This window comes from Homalodisca vitripennis, chromosome 1, assembly GCF_021130785.1.
Source record: "Homalodisca vitripennis isolate AUS2020 chromosome 1, UT_GWSS_2.1, whole genome shotgun sequence".
NCBI lineage: Eukaryota > Metazoa > Arthropoda > Insecta > Hemiptera > Cicadellidae > Homalodisca > Homalodisca vitripennis.
In genome coordinates this window covers 178,585,033-178,606,509 of record NC_060207.1, presented here as the reverse complement: position 1 = coordinate 178,606,509, position 21,477 = coordinate 178,585,033, and the positions used below count along the sequence as shown (strand labels likewise).

At 33.3% G+C, this 21,477-nt stretch overlaps 1 protein-coding gene across 3 annotated transcripts; it reads right to left on the bottom strand.

Annotated features, from left to right (window-relative positions):
- Positions 1 to 349: 349 nt before the first annotated feature.
- Positions 350 to 21,260, bottom strand: LOC124352780 (coiled-coil domain-containing protein R3HCC1L). Of its 3 annotated transcripts, none has more exons than XM_046802448.1 (7): positions 20,860 to 21,260; positions 15,798 to 15,947; positions 13,820 to 13,999; positions 7,559 to 8,753; positions 7,176 to 7,413; positions 6,561 to 6,797; positions 350 to 639 (listed from the first exon to the last, which is right to left on the bottom strand). In XM_046802448.1, the coding sequence occupies exons 1-7, from the start codon at positions 20,919 to 20,921 to the stop codon at positions 566 to 568; spliced, it is 2,136 nt and encodes a 711-aa protein (XP_046658404.1). In that variant the 5' UTR covers positions 20,922 to 21,260; the 3' UTR covers positions 350 to 565. The 3 variants fall into 3 exon arrangements, with proteins under 3 accessions (XP_046658404.1, XP_046658405.1, XP_046658406.1); XM_046802449.1 differs by having other exon boundaries at positions 20,856 to 21,258; XM_046802450.1 differs by lacking the exon at positions 20,860 to 21,260 and adding an exon at positions 20,668 to 20,801.
- Positions 21,261 to 21,477: the final 217 nt, after the last annotated feature.

The following is a 21,477-nucleotide window of genomic DNA, read 5'->3' as shown; positions in this document are numbered from 1 at the left end:
ACTACCTCTATTCTATTCTAGATTCATATAAACGCAACCTATGAATTATTTTGGCTGAGAAGTTATTCTAGTTAGGAGGAGTGTACCACCAAGGAGGATTTAGTCACACTCCAGCTTAAGGCAGTCAATGTTATTGAGAAAAACCTAAACACGTCATTATTTAGTCTTTTTTAGAAATAAGGAAGACTCTTTTCCAATAAGGAAAACCTAAGAAGTGTTTAGATGCTTAAAAAACCTTTAAAATGAGACAACTCCAATTATTCTACATTTAAAAATAAGGGTGTAAAATTGTTTTAAGGTTTAAAATTTCACTATAGGTCTTAAACTAATGGTTATATGAACACGGAAATAAATTAAAGAATTGTTTTATTATATTTTTCTATAGATCCAAGAACAGACCTATGATCCAGTTTTCTTAATAAAATATACAGCAATTTTTACATTTCTGTTCAATAAAAAATATGGTAACTACACAATATACAATTACACATAAAATACAATGTATATGGATAATCCAGTCAGTTCTGCTTGCTTTCTCTAAACATTCTCCTAAATGCTGCTCATTTTATACACAGTTTTCTTTTGTCAAGGTCCCATCCCAGGCTGCTTCTCTCTGCTTTACTTCTTGACGCCGCTTCTCTGTAAAAAAAGCAATACCACATTATTTAATGAATCCTAATACTTTAGACCAAAAACATTTGTACACTTCTGATTTCCTCAGTTGTGTTACATATTGTACTCCTCTTTTATATGCATATGACTGCCAACTGCATTTAGCGTGAGCAAATGGCCAGTGCCATTAATCAGATAAACACAGACTTTCAAACTGTCTCAACCTGGTCAGTGAACAAGCTCAACACAGACAAAATGTTCAATCCTTTATACTGCCCCACACAAGCTGGTGCAGGGGTAGTAGTCATGCTGGACAACGGGGGTTTGACTGTGTACGATCGGGTTAAGACTCTCTGTGTTTTGCTTGACAGCAAATCTCACTTTCACTGACTACATTTCTCAAGCCTCCCAGCGAGCTCTTGGTAGACTGCGAGGCATGCACAGGTTCAGAACACTGCTATCTGAAGCTGCAGCTCATGCAGTCATTGTTTTTGTCAGTATTCAGCTACTGTTATCCTGCCTATGAGAACAGCTAATCAGGAGGCAGCATGGATAGAATCCACAATTTACAGAACAGCAATCATATACATTTTCAACCTTCGGATTCATATTTCTCTTTATTGTGATGCTGCTCAAATGCTCCCTACAGAAACATTATGTAAATTGCTGACATGCTGCATGATTCACAAGGCACTCATGATTGCAGAGCCATAATATCGAAAGGTTCTTGTACCGTGGGGAGGCTTCTGATCAAAACTCTCACCATGACGGAGTGTTCACTTTCCTAAGGGGAGGCTGGAAATCAGGAGGAGGGGTTTCTCGTATTTTGGCCCCCAACTACGACTGATTTGTTTAATGGCCTTCCTGAACACACCAGGAATGTGGTAGTTTTAAAACTAAGCTTAATAAATTATTAGGTACATTTTCTAGATAGGACTTAGGAAAGAAAAGAAAAATACTATTTTTGTAAGCCTTCTAAATTTTAAGGCATATCTCCATTCCACTCTAAATAATTATTATGGAAATAACACGAATAAGGGTGATGAACTTATTTTTACAAAATAAACTAAAGGAAAGCAGTTTTGAGTGAAGAGTTAAAAAGAGAATTGACTATCAGAATAAATCAGTTGGCTTTTAGTTAGCTGAAGACAATAACATCTACCATCCGTCAGAGCAATGTAGCAGCTCGGAAAAAGTGGGTGAGAACGTTTTAAAGAGGGATCCAAGTCTTTCTTTATGGAAACCACAATCTATTGCACTAACTAAGAAAATGACAAACCAAAGTAAAAAGGTTTTTACACAGACAAAATTGTAGTTCAATGTTCTAAGGTTCTTGGTTAAAAACTTGGTTGTAAACCTAGGGAGAATGGAGAGTTTAATAGTTTAAGATATACCTGTAAAACACGCCCTCCAAATGATTTTTGAAACAATGAACAAAATATTTCTCTTGCCTCCTTCAATTCAGAATCCCACTAACTGTGAAATATACACTGTTATGTGTTATCTTAATGTTAAAGGTGAGAATACAGTTGAAATTAACCATAAGAAATTTCATTTTCCATCAAACATTCTTTATATTTGATTTATATTTTAGTTTTAAATGCATAGGCTCAGTAAACGATGTTTAACTATCCAAATAATGGTCCAAGTTGTTTTTCATGGTTAATTTCCTATCCAATATTTATGTTCTCTATCAGCCAATATTAAATGATCATCTTTCAAACGTGAAACAGTGTTTACTTTTGATGAAACAATCAAACAAAGTTAAACTTGTACAAATATCCCTCAATAACCAAATGGTTACCTCTGAAACATTACAAAGTATAATTTATCTTAGTTAAAATGTTTATGAGTATTTAAAATGCCTCTGTTAATTGAGAAGCCCACTAACTGTGAAATATGCACTGTTATGTGCTATCTCACCGATAAAGGTAAGAAAGCAGTTGAAATTAACTGCCAGAAAAAAAACATAATAAGTGTTAGAATGGCATGCAAAAAGATGAGCCTAAGAATGTTCATAATAAGAAAAAATAAATATTGGTGCAAAATATTATAACATACAGTGAAAATATATATATATATATATCGTATGGGGGACAAAGGCAGCTATCCATAAATAAATAAATTAAAAATTACAATTATTAAAAAGTACGTAAGAACAAAGTTCTTGAGTCATAAATTAAAAATAATATTAAAATCTCCCGTCACAAAGCTAAATCCAAATTACTGAGCCAATAAATAACGCTAAACGAACAGCAATTTTTGGTAGCTGGACCGTCACTCTTGTGATCTCCCAGTTATGGCAGCTATCGAAGACAGTGAAAATGAACAGATTTTTCACAATTTTGTTGTTATTGGAGGAGTTCATCAAGTTTCAACAATTGTTTTCTATAAAATTTTGATTTCATGTTTTAACTATTGAAAAAAGATTAATTTTGCTGCATTACAATGCCTATCAATATCTGGCAAAACAAACTCCAGATCTCATCACAACCTTTAGCAGGGAACATTTATATAATCCTTCGTAAAGCCCAAGTGACTGCCATGTTTTTGCAACTGGAGAAGCATCTTCAAGGTCAGTGCTACAATGATTACAATGGGATTAAAATGATTGTGTTACTGTCGGAATTAAATCAAACTGCAAACTTTTTTGACAATAGTACACAAATGGTTTTTTTATATGACACGTGCCTTAATATTGACATCAATTTTGTAGAAAAGTAAACAAAATCATGAGCTTTAATACAAAAATAATATAGTTACAAAGTTTTTTAATATTAAAATGGCATTATTTAAGGAAAAAACACCTCACAATCTATAATCTATTTCAATGAGTATTTAAAAACTTGTAATTCATTAGACAATCTGCTAGATTAACTCTTTTTCATTTAATATTTGTTGACAAATAGCTATTATTATTATATAAATAGCTGTTAATATTAATGATTTATAATTTATATTTAATGCAGGGTTTCTTAAGTTATAAGCTTATGGGAAAATCTATGAATATACATTAAAAAAAAAATTAGTATCAACAAATAATCATATATTTTAAGAGAATATTCAGAACTGAATATAGAAATAGACCAAGAGACTGTGAGAACCAAACATATCCCAAGAAATGTTTAATAACCATTGAAAATGATAAATTGAATTTAATGAAGCTGTTTTTAGTTTCACGTTCAATGTTATTCAATGCTCAGGTTAGCAGAGACTTTTGACTCTAAATACATCATTAAAAATATTCTATATTAATTGATGGTACGTTCTCCATCACACACTATCAGTTTTCACAGACTCTCAAAACTTGTCTTAGCTTCATAGTAAATTTCAAAGACAAAGTTCTTGCATGCCATTGCAGGATGTCAAGTGTATAACATAATTGTTGTTGAAATGGAAGTGTTAGTTGAACATGTTTATATATTATATTTGTGATTTTGGTAAAAATAAAATTCTTAGTTTGATATATCAAAATCTGCACTCTTTTCAAACCACCCTATATAACTAAATACTTATATAAATAGGGAAAAAGTATATACTTTCTGAGTTAAATCAAGTTATAAGTTTTACCATGGTAATCTTTAAAATAATAAACAATAAAAATACCAGATTTTTTATTAATAACATCTAATTTTCCTCATTTTTGGAATCTTTTAACAGTGTTCCTAGACTTTTTCCTAAAGTCCCTGATTTTTCAGGTCTATGTGAAACCTGCTTTTGCTTTGTTCGCAACTAATTTCTTCCAAAGACTTGTCAACAAATGCTATAAAATCATATCAATTTACATACACATTATTCGGGTAATTCCATATTGATTATAATGTTTAAAAACCAACAGTCATTTTGTAAAAGTGTTTAGAAGAACTCAATTAGATTTTTCAGCAGCAAAGAGGGAGACAAACGGGTCATTCTAAGTCAAATCAACACACTTTAAATACAAATTCCCCTTACCATTTTAGATTTTGCTAAAATTGGGTATATTACAAAAAATTCCTAATAAGAAAGTTTTTAAAAAAAATCACAAAAAGAAACCAGCGAATGGACATTTTTTACATTGCTCTATGTAGTCCCCTAATTGACCTAACATTACTTACATCAAGAGAGTATATTCTCCCACTTTGATGTTTCTTCAAAAAAGCTTTCAAGAACATTTCTCATGACAAAAGTTGCTGTGGGAATAATTGCCAAAAAGATTTTATGTTGAAATCATCTTTATAAAAGGCAACTTCAGGAGGTTTTTTGTTTTGTTTGTTGAATACTAGAACTGTCAGAAAAAAATAGTTTTAGAAACTGGGACCATCAAGTCTATTCTCCTATCTTAAATATAAGGATGTCCTATAGGTGTAGGTTGTAGATAAATTCATAAAATTATACCTGGTTGTTTTCTGAGTGGACTAACAGCACTATTGGTGAAATTAATTTAGCCAAAACCAAGTCACATTAAAAAAATTTTAATAATTAGCAAAACAGTTCAAAAAAATACTTCTTTTAACTCAATCCTTAACTTTTTCTGCTCTTGTTAAAACATATTTTACATCATTTTGCTAATTTCACAATTAGTACGTATTGTGTTGTTGGTTTTGGCTATATACATAATAACTATTATATAAAAAAAACCAATAAATAAACTTATCTAATTATAACAAATGCATTATCATCCCTTATTCATATATTTAGCCGCTCAGTTGACAAGAGTAATAATGTCGTATTGACATATTTTAAATGCTTTAGATTGTATACTTTTTAGAAAACCTAAAACTCAAAATTACTAATTTTTAAAGGAACATAAGTAGTATTATTTTAAAAAGGGTCATTTGTAAAAAAATCAGATTCAAGAATAATGTTAAAACAATGTATATAAAAATACTCACAAGTATATTACTATAAGACTAAAACCAAGTATTTATAGAAAATTTAAAATTATATGCATTTTGAAAAAAAATTCCTTAAAACCTTTATAAGTATTTTGAATTGTTTTGTATTATGGCCTGGCTTCTTTTGTCTTAGTCTCAGTACTCAACAAAAGTATACAAAATTTGTGCAAAATCTAAAATGGTGAGGTAAACTGAGAGTTGACATTGAATGGCCTAAACATTGAATAGAGATCAAGAATGAAGTATGAAGAAAGAAATGTGAATACTCCTGCTTCCTATTAAGATTTTAAGATGGGAAGAACCTGTCCTAGTCTTTATGCCTGTAGCAGTCTTCAACCTCAAAAGGATTATAAAAACTACATTAATTTGATTGTATCATATAAAATTGTGGCAATTATAGTTTATTTACAAAATGTAATACTATGATGTTGCTAAACTAAGACGAAAAGTACGCTGATTTTTACAAATAGGCTACATCTGGGTCCAGAATGTTTTATAAACTGGTAACTTCATATTATATTGAATCCTTCAGAAACAACTTTTATTCAACCATAAAGCTATTGAATCCATTAATATAAACTTTGTTATTTTTCCTTAATTGTTATGGTTGTATTGACCAATATGTGATGAAGGGGTGTGGCGAATAAGAAAAAATAGAGAATTACGCAATGTATACCAAGATCCTGATATTGTGGCTTTGGTGAAGGCAAAGAGAATTAGCTGGCTAGGACATGTACATCGGAGACAGGAGGGCACAAGGTTAAAAGAGGTCTACCAGGCGGTACCGACAGGAAGGCGCCCTTTGGGTAGGCCAAAGATAAGATGGTGCGATCAAGTGGTCGAAGATGTGACCCGGTGTGGAGGGTCTGTGGATCTGGCGGAAGACAGGGTGGCGTGGAAGAGGCTCATAGACGAGGCAAAGAATCGACTGAGATTTGTTACGCCCCGGCAGTAAGTAAGTAAGTTATGGTTCACATTTTAAGATTTACTGGATGAAAGTCCTGTATCAAAACATTTATAATACATCAGAAATAGTTTTTTTTTTCCAATTTTGTATGAAATTTTGACAATTACCTCTGGCCTCTTTGAGCACCTGCCGCTCTCGTTCTCGATCCTGGCTAGATGTGGGCAATCGTAACCCCAGAGCTCCAGACACCAATCTGCGGGCCAGCGCGGTGCAGGTCTTGGGTCGCTCCATGGCCGGCAGGGGCGGTAAAACCAAATTGCGAGCCTTATTGCGCGACTCTGCAATGCCCATGCGCAATGGCCTTGTCTTGACGTATGGCAGTGTACAAGCCAAAACCTCATCGGCTGGGAAGAAAACAATTTCAGAAGTTAGCCAATTAAACGAGTAGTTGCTGATATTGAAAGCACAGTCTACAAGCAAGCCTACACAACCAATGAGTATAATTTTATTTGTTATAGGAAAAATGCGTTTAACACACAATATTTTAACCATACCGCTATAAATGGATTTTAGAAGCAAACTTAATGATAATCTTCGAATCAAGTAATATCTTCTCATATCAGTATGATGTGCCACTATTACAAAATAGAAAACATTAGATACAATAATATAATTAATATAAATGCAGGTATTTATAAACACTGGCCATTGTGTCGTGTTATTTTATATAGTTTTGTAGTAAAATGTTATTTAGTTTGGAAGTAGTAATTGTACTAACTCACCCATAAGAGGGCTAGGAAACACTCCTAACGCATGCGTGTCATCCACCCACTTGATCTGAAAGTTTTTATTGCGATAAGCTGCAAATATATTGAACAGGTCTGTAGTTTTGAACTCTGCTGGGAAGTCATAAATTTCAATCACGCATTCACCATCACTTGTCCTCTCTTCTATGCTTTGGTAGGGCCGGTAGTCACTGTCCACTGAAGTTACTCTCACTCTTCCAACAGAGTTTGTTAACTGGAAAATGCCACTGGTTGTTAGATTGCATAACATTGTATAACATGCTGTGATGCATATAAGCTGTTAAAATTGAATACATTTATATCTGATAGGCAAATTTGTAATAGGTAATGTAACAGATTAAACACATTCTTGAACTTACCTCTTCCATTAGGTCAGGAACTAGGCATTCACCAGTATCATCATACAGAGATTCCCAGTCACACTCACCAGGATCAATTGATTTAGATTTGTTTGCAACTTTTTCACTTTTTTCTTTTATTGCTGGTGATTTCTTCAATTTTTCTTTTGTTACACCTATTTTTGGCTCAGGTTCTTTTGATTTGATGGTAACATCATCACAGGAACTTGAGTCCGAGATAATCAACACATCTGAAACTGGCACACTAGGAAATATTCTTCTGGTTTTGTGATTTTGATCTAGTGAAGCATTCCTGTCTTCTTTAAAATCCTTCTTCTTTTCGGAGTTTATGGAATGATCAATTTCCATTTCTTCATTGCTTTTTCTTCTGCAGAGCTTCCTTTTCAATTCAGAATCACTAGAATCACTATTTCTAGAATCACTGCTTGAGGTTGTAACGCTGTTGCTATTTTGGTCTTGACTGTCTGATGATATTGATATGGTTTCCATGGCTTCAGTTTTCTCACAAGTCTTAACTTCCCTTTTTTGTGTACTATTGTCTTCACTGTCAAAAGAACCATCTTTATTTTCAGCCCTAGAAACTTGATTTTCTGACTCAGCACAGTTATCATTTTCAATCTTAGATGAGTCATCTAATGGCACCTTATTATTAATTTTCGTTTCTACGTATTCACTGACACTTGAGGCATATTGAAGAACCCTAAGGGAAAGCTCGGACACCTCTGTTTCCACTTCTTTTCCACTAAATTGTGTTGATATGAGATCCTTGTCTTTTACTACATCTGGCAATCTTGAAGGACCAACTTGTCTGAGATCATTAGAGATTATGTTTTCACTTGGTCTCAATTCTTCATTACCAATCACAGGGATGTTTTCTAGTGGGGCACTAATGTCAGAACTACACAATGGTAAAACTTTATCTGTACTACATGATTCTAAACTAAAGGGAAGTTTTGTTGGTAACTCTGTTGCATTTACTTCACTGGAACGGTTATTTATTGGGTCATCAGACCCAGACAGTCTTGATTCTTCACTTTTCTGTGGAGAAGTTTTAATTCTCTTGTCACAAGAATCATTTTCAAGGCTAGTTCTAGAAGACGAACGACTTCGACTTCTGGGTTGATCGCTACCAAATGATGCTCGCTTGGGCCGAGGCACATACATCTGCTGGTCTGGTCGTCTCACTCTACTTCGCCTGAAAATGTGTTAAATTTAATTAATGTTTTACAAATTACTTTTTAGATACATTTAAGTTTTTTTAAACAGTATATTTTAAATATTTCATCGTTACCTTAAAATCTTTCTGCAGTTCCGATAGACGCACATTGTAGACATCTCTTTATTAGCCTAGGAATTCTTTCTCTGCCATCTCTGTATGTAATGTATACTGTTATATACATCAAATGTAACCTTCCTAGGTATTCTAGGTCAATTGATCTTCACTCTTATGAAACCAGACATACGCACATCAGTACAGTCAGGTGCATGTACAGTAGCACCCAAAATAGTTTTAGCTGTCAGAGCATGACATTGTGTAATGCCTTGCCACAGAGTAATCAGAGTAATAGAGCTTTACCTCTAAAGAAGTTGAAACAAATCTTTTTTATTGCTGTGACAATATTACATTGTATAGCAAATGTCAAATAATAAGGATATACTAAAATATATGTCCTTCATACTACAATACACATTCATAGAAACAATCTTTATAATCAAACCTCTTTCATTCATCACCAACCCATGCAAGCCACTTCGAACAGCGGGGTCAATCTCTAATTGGGTGGCCTCCCAATTAAAAGCCAAAGACCTGCGTGTATTATAAAATGCTTGAGACACCATGAAGCGTTTTAGGCGAGTCTTTAATGACTTACGTGTTAGAGCATCTTTGATTGAATTGGGTAGTCTGTTGAGGTTAAGAAGGTGAAGTTAAGGTCAAGACTAATTTAACCCATTGCGGATCACTGACGAGCTGTGCTCGTCACGCAGCGGCCGGGCCTAATGGCATGATGACGAACTCAGGCCGCAAAAGCAGTCTACTTTTAAGTTTCCCTCCAAATAGTTCTATTAATGTCTGATCATCTTCACTTGTCAACTAAGAGTGTATAACAACGGTCTACGGTCAGAGTTTTCAAAAGTTTTATAAATATCCTACAGATCGCAGTTGTATGTCGAAGTTGAAAAATCATTCATATGAATTTACTCTCTGCTTTTTAGAGCTTCTGATTGGTTGCTTTCCTCAGCTGTTATTATAATAGTAACTAGTATCGCATTTTATGGTATAATTTGCGTGTCATAATATGTGCTGATCAAAATGGACAACTTACAATCGTCTGAACTATTGTACGAAAATTTTACAATAGTTCATAAACAATATACTGTATTTAATTATTTTATTTTTAAGAATATAGATAAAATATGTTTATAAACTGCAATCCAATTCAACGTACATATGAAGTGAGTATACAAATAGCGAGCGATACGATGTGGCGCACCATTGCTGTTTGTTTTCGGCCGCTAACCGTAAATTAATTCGTGCTCGTGTGCCAAAACAATACGATCCGCAACGGGTTAATATCTGCATGTCTCTACAATGTCTACGATTTTTAGTGTTGTTTTAATTCATTGTAATTTAATTTACTGTCTTGTTGATTTTAACTTGGCTTATTAACTAATTTTACTGGCTGTTGATGTTATAATTCAACTTGTTGTCCTCTACAATAAAGATTCTTGATGCTTGAAAAAACTAATATGCTTGTGTAATTTAATAAATGTATGAAAGCTTACATATTTCAGAATTAAAGTAGAGTAAAAGTAAAGTAAAATAGTCTTATTTTACCAGGCAAACTAGTAAGCCCTCTCTAACACTTAAGGTGACTTCCGAACCACCACCAATAGCCCAACAGGCGGGCAGCTTGCAAGGACAGGATGGCTCAGCAGTCACCTATCCAAGCAGCAGCTATGCTCCATGTTACTTGATCCAGTTATCAATTACTACTCATATATGATGAGCCATTTTTTTAAAGTTAAAATCTCGTTAATGTCAGATAGATGAAATTATTTATTCCCAAAACAAATGTAAAACATAGACATCTATTTGATGATTTTTTTTTTTTAATTACAGATAGTTACATTTCTAAAAGTTAAAGTTAAAGTCTTATTAGATGAGCCAATTCACAGTAACTTAAGTAAAATAAAAACCACAAATTCAACGTAAAGAAGTTAGAATAAAAAATACTGTGTTTTACGAGTTCATTTTAGATAAATTTAGTACAAATTCTCTAATTTCTAAAAATTCTAAGGAGCTCAGTTAAGTGCTCACAGAGACCCAACAAACAGGTTTTAAGTTATCCCAACTGTTACTGAGATGACATATTAGACCAAATTGATTAATACAGGACGCTTGGTTATATTAAAGTGAATATTCAGTAACATCGCACTTTGTCCAAACAGCGTTTCCCTATATACAACAGAAGCTGCAAATTTCTGTTTGCAATAACAATGAATGATGATAGTGCTGCAAACTGGAAACAGTATTTAATACCAGATCAGATATGATTCTGTATTTTTCAAGATCATAAAAATCAAGGAATAATACATAATAAACAGGGCTATTGGGTGGTCACTAGCTTTAACCCTAGAAGTGGCTGGCACCGGATATACGGCGCGGTCGGCCGTCTGGCAGCGCCAGAATTCCGGCCCGATTACGTAGCGTCGCATTATGTTATTTTTGAAGGAGTAAATATAATCTGATTGTGATAAAAATCACATATTTGGAAAGATGAAGAATCATACTTTACAATTATAACGTTATTTTATTAGGTTTTATACTATTTAGAGATATCCTCTATGGATATATATAAACAGTTGTGCAGCAGACATCTGGTCCGCCCGCACAACATTTGTTTACTTTCTATTGTTGTTCCAAGTCCATAGTTTGGAGTTTATTTTAGCTAGTTATTACTTATGAGCTAAATAATAGTATATTACACATATTTTTGTAAATAATTTGTGATAAAATGAGTGAAATCTTTAGAGATAGATCAAGTGACTTGAGAGAACTGCTATTCAAACTGCTTGAGGAGCTGAATTCTACACTTGTATATATTGTAAATATAGGTATGTAACATCAATGCATTTTATATTTATTTTTTAGTTGATTTATAACCAAAATGATTCATAAAAATGGTTTTAGGGTATTGAATACCTTATATATCAACATGTACATATCGGCTTTATGTCTTACCCCTGTGCATAAAAAATAAGTGCTTTGGTCAATTTCCGCAAAAAAAACACAAAAAGAGTAAATATGGATTTTAAAAGTCATATAAAATATATATTTCTGTTATCACCAGTAAATTCTAGATAAAATGTATATATTAGAATTGTTTTTTATACGCTTGAAGTCAAGTACAAAACGGAATCCGAGGATAAAATTTAATTTTTTTACTTTTTTAAATCTTGTTTCCGCATCAAAAATTTATGACAAGAAAAATATTTGTTTTTCTGTGTTCTTATATAAAAAAATTATGTATAATACGTTAAGTTTGGAGCATTAGTTGAGGTAGTAATATATAGAATATGTTAGAAAAATACACAAACAGTTGGCCTAAAACACCGTGCCATTACAGAGAATTTACAATGCCACCTCTAGGGTTAATACAGCAACGTTTTAAATCGATACTATTGACTAAAGGCCTTTTATTATTAGTATATTAACTAAACATTCTGATGACACAGGCCAAGTTTTATAAGTCCTAGGAAAAGCTCTCATGAATTGGAAGCCCATGGTGAGGGGGGTTCCTCAGGGCTCGGTCTTGGGCCCACTCTTGTTTGTGCTGTCCACCAATGACCTGCCTGTAGTGACGGAGCCTTGTTGTAGGGCCATCATGTACGCGGACAACACCGTCCTACTCACTTCTCAGAAGTCTGTTGAAAGCCTCGAAATAAACGCGTACATTGGCCTGAATTTGGCGGTGGACTACTGTACAAGGCATGATCTTGTGTTCAATGCTTCCAAGACCAAGCAGGTTACCTTTGGCACCAAGAGGGATGAAGTCTCAAACCTTCCTGACATCGGTGCTGTCACTTCAATTAAACATCTCGGATTAAACTTGGATGGAGATCTTAAGTGGAATGAGCACATAGATGTTCTCTTTCAAAGGCTGTCCACAGCTGTCTTCGCTATTAAAAGAACATTATCTGTCAGCACAGAGGAGGCAGCTTTAACAGCCTACCATGCCCTTTTTGAGAGCCTCATATACTATGGAGTTTCAGTATGGGGTGGAACCTCTGCACATAACTTACAACGAGTTCTAATTTTACAGAAGAGAGCCATCCGAACCATAAAAGGATTGAAAATGCAAGATAGTTGCCGGCCAGTCTTTAAACATCTGAAGTTATTAACCGTTGTAAATATATATATCTTCCAGTCTACAACACTAGCTTGTCTCCTAGGAATAAATAAGCGACATCAGGATGTTCACACACACTGCACCAGACATGGAACTGACTTCAACCTGCCGGTCCATCGCTTGAAGCTCTTTGAATCAAAACCTTCTTACGCAGGTGCAAAATTTTACAATGCCTTACCTGCATCCTTGAAGGTCTTGGAGCTGGAAGTTTTTAGGAGGAAATTGAAATCTTGGCTAGCAGATAGACCCTACTACAGTGTCAATGAATTTTTAACTTGGAGAGAGTGACCATGGCAATTGGCAAGCAAATAGACTCTTTTCTATAAATAATGTATTCTACATGACGCCTGTTTCTATCTTGATGATAGCAAATAAAGATTTCTGTATCTGTATCTGGCTATGTTAGAATCTTCAAATGGATTGAAGCTTTTTAAAAGACCAAGAACAAAAATCAAAATTCTAAGGATAAAAAGGACATTTAATTATATGAGACACTTATTATTTATCTACTGATAATTTTTAAACACAGTGCACAGTAAACATGTATAGAAAGTGGAGTAACCGAAACATGTAACTGATCATGATGGCTGGATCATGATAAGATGCTTTAGGCACACATTTCTCTCCCCTCCTGATCCTGAAGTAAGCATAGAAAATCTGGTGAGGAGCCAGTCAATAAGTAACAATTGGAGTTTTATAGGTGTAGAAAGGAGGTTTTACGAGATACAATCATTTCTTTAAAATATATATATATATATATATATATATATATATATATATATATATACTCCTCACTTTGGGCAGTAAATATCTTAACAAAAGTTTAATATTATGATAAAAATATACTTACTTGGACTCTGGAGTTCTGCTATTATCAGAGTTCTGCCTGGACTCGGCCAGACGAGCAGCTGGAGGTCTGTAAACTGCAGCTGTAGGTGTCAGCTTTTGCTTGTTTTGTTTTTCTCTTTCTATCATATTGTTTCCGGCTTTTTGGGACAGATTCGTTGAAGTTCCTTTTAGTTCGTTTTCTCTAGAAAATTTAAACTTTTATAGTTATGTATCAATGGCTAAAATATTACAAGGAATGTACAGATTAGATCCTCGATCTAGAGGACCCAATGAACAATCACTCGTGCAAAGCCAAGAAGCTATTTAGCACTACAATTGTCCATTTCATATTTTAAAATTCTGACTTTGTTCAAATATTGCTTGTTCTAAGTGTAATAAATAGAAATTTAATGGAGACCAACCAATATATGTCATATTGCTTTGCACTCTGTCATTGTTAATGTCATTCCACTACATATTCTTTCATTTCATCTATTCTTGCTGTATTGCACCATATTTACATAAAGGCAAAGTACAACAACAAGAAGGTTTATAGGAAAGAAATAACAGGGTGGCCACTCAAAAGCACTTTTCAAATTCCCGGGTTTTTCCCAGTCGAAGATTTCCGATTATCTAGTCTATTTTCAAACCAAATTTTTTTTGTATTTAACCCTTACGCCAAGTGCAACGATGACGTTTTATTGTCACTAGCAGTATTTGCAAGAAATGCCTGAAAGCTATGGTGCTCTAGCATTTCGTCGCTAGCGATATGCGCGCAATTCGGTGACGATTTATCGCTGTCACCTATTTTATGCTCCATAGTTTTTATCTCTGTGTCTTTCGATATGCTGACATAACATTGTGTATACCTAATAACTTTCCTTTCTGTGACGTTTAGAAAATGTATCCAATTAGGAAATACAAAGATAACAAATAAATACCAACACAGCGCTACCGTGGGGCAGACTGCAGCCCAATATTGCGGGTCATAGGTCTCGATTTTTTAGTTAGAGTAATATAAGTAGCATTACACATTTAATTAGGTTCTTTAATTGTGTTCATATGATTATTTTGTATACATAAGATTATAAAATATGATACAATTTGAAACCACCATCCTATTGTGCTTATCAGTTACAAAAATATCGGCAAGTCATTTTTAGGCTTTTGTCATATAATTTCTGTGTTTCAATAAATAGCTGATTCCAACACTATGTGCAGGTAAATATCAGTCAGGTTTACCAACTATCCGAATAGTATAATAAAAATTCCCTTCCAAAAACCATTTATAAAACGGGTTTTATGAATTATTTGTGAAACCCACAAGTAAAAAGTATTACAAAATATTTTAAATGAATTTCTAAAAGAACATAAAACATAAAATAATGAAAGTCTTGCTACAGTAGATATTGTCATATCTAGGGTACAGTGGGATTGAAAAAAATATATATGAAAACAGCTGGGACAGAGATAAAACTATTGGGGGAAATGGGCCAATGAGCTGTGTTATCGCAAGAATGGGATAAAACAAGAAATCAATGGTCATGCGATCTAACTGTCAGTCTGTGTGATTCTGACAAAGGCATATCCTTAATATGAATAACATGTTCTTTGCAGCCACATTACATATTTTTCAGGTGGTCATAGATAAGACTATCTCCTTTTTTACAAGTAAAGTAAACAGGCACTAGATACATGGCTAGATAGCTGTGATTCTCATGACAAACACCTTTCTCAACTGTTATCTGGTTTCTGCCACTTCTATAAAGAAGCTGACTATAGAAGCTGACTAATAATAACCGTTTACACATAACTTGGTTAGTAAATACAAATTAAGGCCTTCTACCTTATATAGAATATTTAATACAGAACACAATTTTAAGAACTCAATCTAAAAAATTTGTTGTTTCAATCGTTGTATTACATTTATAAAAATAAAAAAATTTCAAGAATATATTTGATTCATGTTTTTTTAGTTCTCATATTAAAACAGTTCTTACCTTATTAATCCTCTATAGCAAACAACAATTCTCCGCCCAATGTCTTGTCCAATAGAAAACGCTGCAACTTCTGAAGAAGCAAAGTTATCTTCTATTAACTTATGAATTAGAAAGCGCCTGAATCCATTAAATGGTGGAAATACCAATACTCTAAAACATACAACAAAAATTATATAAGAATTAGAAAATTAATCTTATATCCTAACTGTTTTTGCCTTAAGAAATAAGTATAAGGAAGCAAAAATTAGTTGAAGGATAATACCGAGTATACAAATGTGTTGATGAAGGTACTGTAAAACAAACATACAACTTCAAAAAAATTACATACATACACATATTTAAAATTATTTTTAACATATTAACTCTCCAGACATAGTTAATGGAGAGTTAGAGTGTGTGTCTTTGGCAAGACATTGGGCCAAATTTAAGAGAGAACTTTACTTGCAGAACTCAGAGATGAACTAACACGGCAAACTGAAGCAGAGGAACAAACTTCAAAATAAAATTTGTCAATGGAACACCTAAAATTGTAGCAAGAAGTATTTCAAGGGCAAGCAAAATTGAAGTGTATTTTACCAAAATGTTAGTGGCCTTCGCACAAAATGCAATTAAATAAAATGTGCTACTGTAACATCAACTTACGCCATCATTTGCTTAAGCGAAAACAAATCTCACTCCTGAAATATACAATGCTCAATTGAAGAACTACAACTACTATCTTCGACACAATGCTCAATTGAAGAACTACAACTACTATCTTCGACTGTCAACTTGATGGATCATCATTGCAGAGAGTTCACTCTATTAAGGATCTTGGAATTGCCTTCCCTGATAAGGCTAGCTATGAAGAACATATAATTACGTAACTAAATAGGTAAGCCATCTCCTCAGCTTCTTAACAAGATCATTAAGGGGCATTAACCCCCTAGCACTATGAATACTTTTCTGTTATGGATCAACTGTATGGTTTGAAATGCCAAACTTCCAAAGTTGAGGCGATACAGAGCAGATTTTTGGGGTTTGTTAAAGCGTACAATACCGGGATGTTGACGTTAAAGCACTGAAAGCTGACTTGGGGCTACCTGATCTCTTGGTTTGGCTGTTGTCTTCATCTAAAAAAATTTAAGTGGGAAAATGAATTGTCCTGAATAGCTGATGGAGATTGACAAACGGGTTCCTTCTTCATAAACTTGCTCTCAAGAACTGTTCTGGAGGCACGTTAGGACATAATCTTTCTACAGTCTATTGGCAAGCATCCCGTGCCTGGATAACTTAACACTATCTGCAAGGAAGTGGACTTCATCTAGAACAGCGTCGGAACAATCAGAAAACTAAGCTGTTTCACACCAGAATGAAATACTACCTACCTACTATTTTCTGATTGTTATATAACCGTTATGTTACTATTCACATAATGTTATGTCACTACTTATTTGTCACGTATTATTTCATAGTTGTATTGTCATTATTTGTTACCAATATTGTATTCATTAACAATGCCATATGTTATGTTGTTTATTGTATTTGTCAGGATATTTAAGTTAGGTAGTTGTGATTGACTTTGTCATATTTTCATATTAAATTTACGGTTTTGTTGAACATTTGCTTACAAGTTTCTGGCTTGATCCACTTAGCTCTTAGTTCTTAACCCATCTACTGTGATAACTGTTTACTACAGCTTTTGTAGCTTATTTAAATTAATTATTACAGGACTTAATAATTAATTTTATCAATTAAACATCATGTATTAATTTTTTCAATAAACATTGAATCACAAAAAGTACTTGCTCCGCCAGGACTCAAACCCATATCTCTCACTTGCCGGGTGAATGTGCTACCATTACACCACAGAGCCCTTACTTTTTACGATTCAATTATATTGTATTTGGTCGTATCTGTTACATATGCGTTTAAATAACTAAACTGACATATGATTGGAAAACCAATTCGAACAAAGATACCTGTCAAACGAAGATATGTTGCAGTTATTCATGCATATGAATGTATTGCTTTGTCACATTAATTGTAATCACTTGCTGTTGAAATAAATAAATATTATAAATATTGAAGAAAATAATTACTGTATGTATCAAATTGCTATGCTCAAAAGTATTGAAATATTATAATAATACCTTCAATGCTGGTTTATAAGTATTGATAAGTATTCTAAAAGACATCAAGTGTACTAGCATGTCTGCCGCAGTCAAATTTTGCAACATAGAGTTTGATGATGGTGCATTTCACTACATGACATTGAGCTGAGCGTTGACAAACATTTTTATATTTAATTTAGGGACAACCACGATGGTAATGAGAACATTGCAGAACAAACAGATTTGTAAACAAATTAGTACAAGTAAGTAATGACATTTGTTTGTTAATGTTTATTACATTTTGTCGGATTCTTCAATAATGCATTATATATGTTTATTTGTATGTACGTATTAAAATAGAGATTAAAGATGGTGTGGATGATCCCTCCATGATACTTGGCTGAACTAGCAAAGCTTATAACTCAAGATAAAATCTCAAAAATGAATTGAGTTATCAACGTGAAAGTTGTATATTTTTTTATCACTAAGAGATATGGAAAACTTCCTCCTCTGTCTGTATATTTATATGTGGGCCTGTTTCATGCTGGGTATCTCAAAGAACAAATTGAATTATTGATTCTTCTTTTTTACCCAATCAATATGTTTAAAGAAATATTCTTATTAATTAATAGCCAAATGCTAAATTTTGATTAAAGTTTTAAATATATTTTCTTTTTCAAATAAATTGTGAAAATTCCCTAAAAGAACGCAACATAGTTACAATATTCGAGAACAATTTGGTTTCGCCAAATTACTAGTTATTACATTACATTAATAGCCCTAAAACGTATATTTTAAACAGAACATTTCTATAAAAAGTCATAATACGTGATTTTTTGCAATTTACCTGAAACCCTCATTAAAATTCGTAACTTTTCCGGCACTTATGTGACCGCTAGATAACTTGCAAAAATAATCAGATAATAATTTTCTCTGTCTATAGTGAAATTCCATGACTTTCTCCATTTTGTTAAAAATCCCTTACAATGCTTGGTTTCAAGTGATTGGGTGGCGGGCGGGCTTGACGCCCAATACTAACTGGTGGCAAAAGGCCTTGAACTGTCAACTAACCTCACAATTATATACCATCTCTTTCACAAAGACGAGGCTGTCCAATATCCTTAAACTTTATCACAAAAAAATCAGCATTGGACGTACTTCGTTCATTTTTAACTTTTGACGTATTTTGCTCAAAATTCCTGTACATATCTCGTATATTCCCCATACATAGTAAATGTAACTACATTTCTTGCATGCTGGACACCTTGATAATGTAATTCAGTTCAACATTATTGCCTCAAATTAATTCAAACATAGTTAAATCATGTTTATGGTATTGGAATAATGGCACTTTAGATGGGAAATACTATTGTTTATAAATAACCTCTTACAAAATAATGTGTTGAGGTATTAAGTTCCAGTAACCCGCTAACATGTTAACATGTTAGTATGAAAAATGTAATTAACTGACTACAATGTAACACAGCCTAGACTAATAAATTAATAAAATTATAAACTGGTTAATTTAATTTTCACTATACAACTTAATTATTTGGTACTACTCAGTCCTTAGCTACTATTTGTCAATGGGCTTTACATATGTAACTATTATAAATATAGTAAGTTAAAGATAACCTTACCAGAGCTCACGTAATCTGAGCTTGAATTTTGATACTATCTCGAGGGATGTTTTTCTTCTTCCGCCAGAAGTGCGGGCCACCAAAGCTCACACTGATAGCCCAGTGCACTTCTGTTGTATGGTCGGAAAAGGACCGATCAGAAATGCTCCTGGCCATTAGCTCAGGCTTCGGTTTCCGCACTTCTGACGAAAAAAGAAAAACTTTCTTCTATGGTACCCAAATTGTATTAAAGGTTAAACCTTTACCTTTGGTACTACTAGTAACCATATTTACAATAACCTAATCTACATATTGCATAATAGCATTCCATAGGGTAACAAAATGGCCTCGGCTGTTACTGGTTTCCAAATAAACTAAAACTGGAAAATCATTATGAAAACACTAAATCATTCAGCCCAGTTGTTAATGAAATAACAGTATCGCAGTAATCGGTTACTACTGAATTACCCGTCACTGACACTAATACTGCTCATCTATAATGGTTGCAAATAAAATCGTTATGTACATGCCTTCTTTGTGTCACACACGTTTATCAATCAAAATAGTAAAAAGTAGCAAATGTTAGTGTTTCGTTTCTTACAATTTATGTATATCCTACGCATTGCTTAGACAGATTTTTTATTCATCATAACATTATTTATTTTGATACTTTTAATTTGAAATACCTATAGGCCTAACGTAGTTTGGTTTAAGAAGTTATATCAAGGATTCTTTAATCATGAATATCGATGATGTGATAATCATGAATATTGATTTTTTGAGTGTTGACGTTTATTTTACTGTAGCCTGCAAAAATCTATTGCCTAGTTTATGCTATAGCCTGCAGCTATGGAACAGTCTACAAGATAATGAATGTTTAACTATTTATGTATAATAATTTTGATGATTGGTCATCTAGACTTAAATTTATCAGATTTGCATTATCAAAGTTTAAATATGTCTAGATCTTAGATTAAATTAAAATAAAATATCTTTAATTTAACTCTTCCTAGGCTATCCAAGGTTAAATAATAATCATACTAAATTGCCATTTTAGGCAAGTTATTCTAGTCTAATCTAAAATAGCCTAGATATTTGAATTTCAAAGACTAAACTCAAGACAACCTGTCTTACCATAGTCCAAAGGTTTATGCTTACCATTAAATTGTAATGAACTGTACCAAAACAAAGTACAAAACATGCCATGCTTATGCATCCACTTTCACTTTGCTGTAACTGGTTTCATAATCTTATTACTTCAGAGTTATTCAACACAAATGGTGGACTTGTTGGATCACAGAAAGGAATACCTTTTAATTACTATAATGATAAAATTATTAGCTTACTTACGTCCTAGATGGAAATATATTTCTTTGCAAATATTTATTTAAATCAAAGTTGACTATTTCCATGAATTCTTGATCTTCAGGGGAGAAGATGTTTCCTTTTGTCCAATCCAGTTTGGAATTATAATATGATACTTCACAACAAAAATAGAGTCAATCAAAAAATGAGAAATTTAGAATAGTGGAACCAAAATGTGAATAAGCTAAATTGCATTTTACCGCAAAAGAATGAGTTTTGGTTTTAATAAATTAAAATTGCGTTCAATTTCTTATTTTATATGAATGCACCAAACAAACTATTTTGCAGAAATTGCACTTGTAACTCAGGCTTTCAGTCAACGACCAATAGGGATTGGTCATTCATTCGTTCATGGTCTTCATCAGTCAGCTTCAGCTCAGCTACTTGACTGTAGCCTGCTTGCAGGCAGATAATATAATTTGAGACAAAAAACCTTAAGCTCTGACTTTGACCTACATAGCCAAGGCCTGGGACGGTGGGACCTTGTCTGTACAATAACGATATGCTATTTAATGCTAAAATCTGTTGTCGCTCTATCGCAAACTTTGTGGACGCGCGGCAAAGAGCAGAAACAGTAATTAAAATGCATTCGTTGGTTGTTGA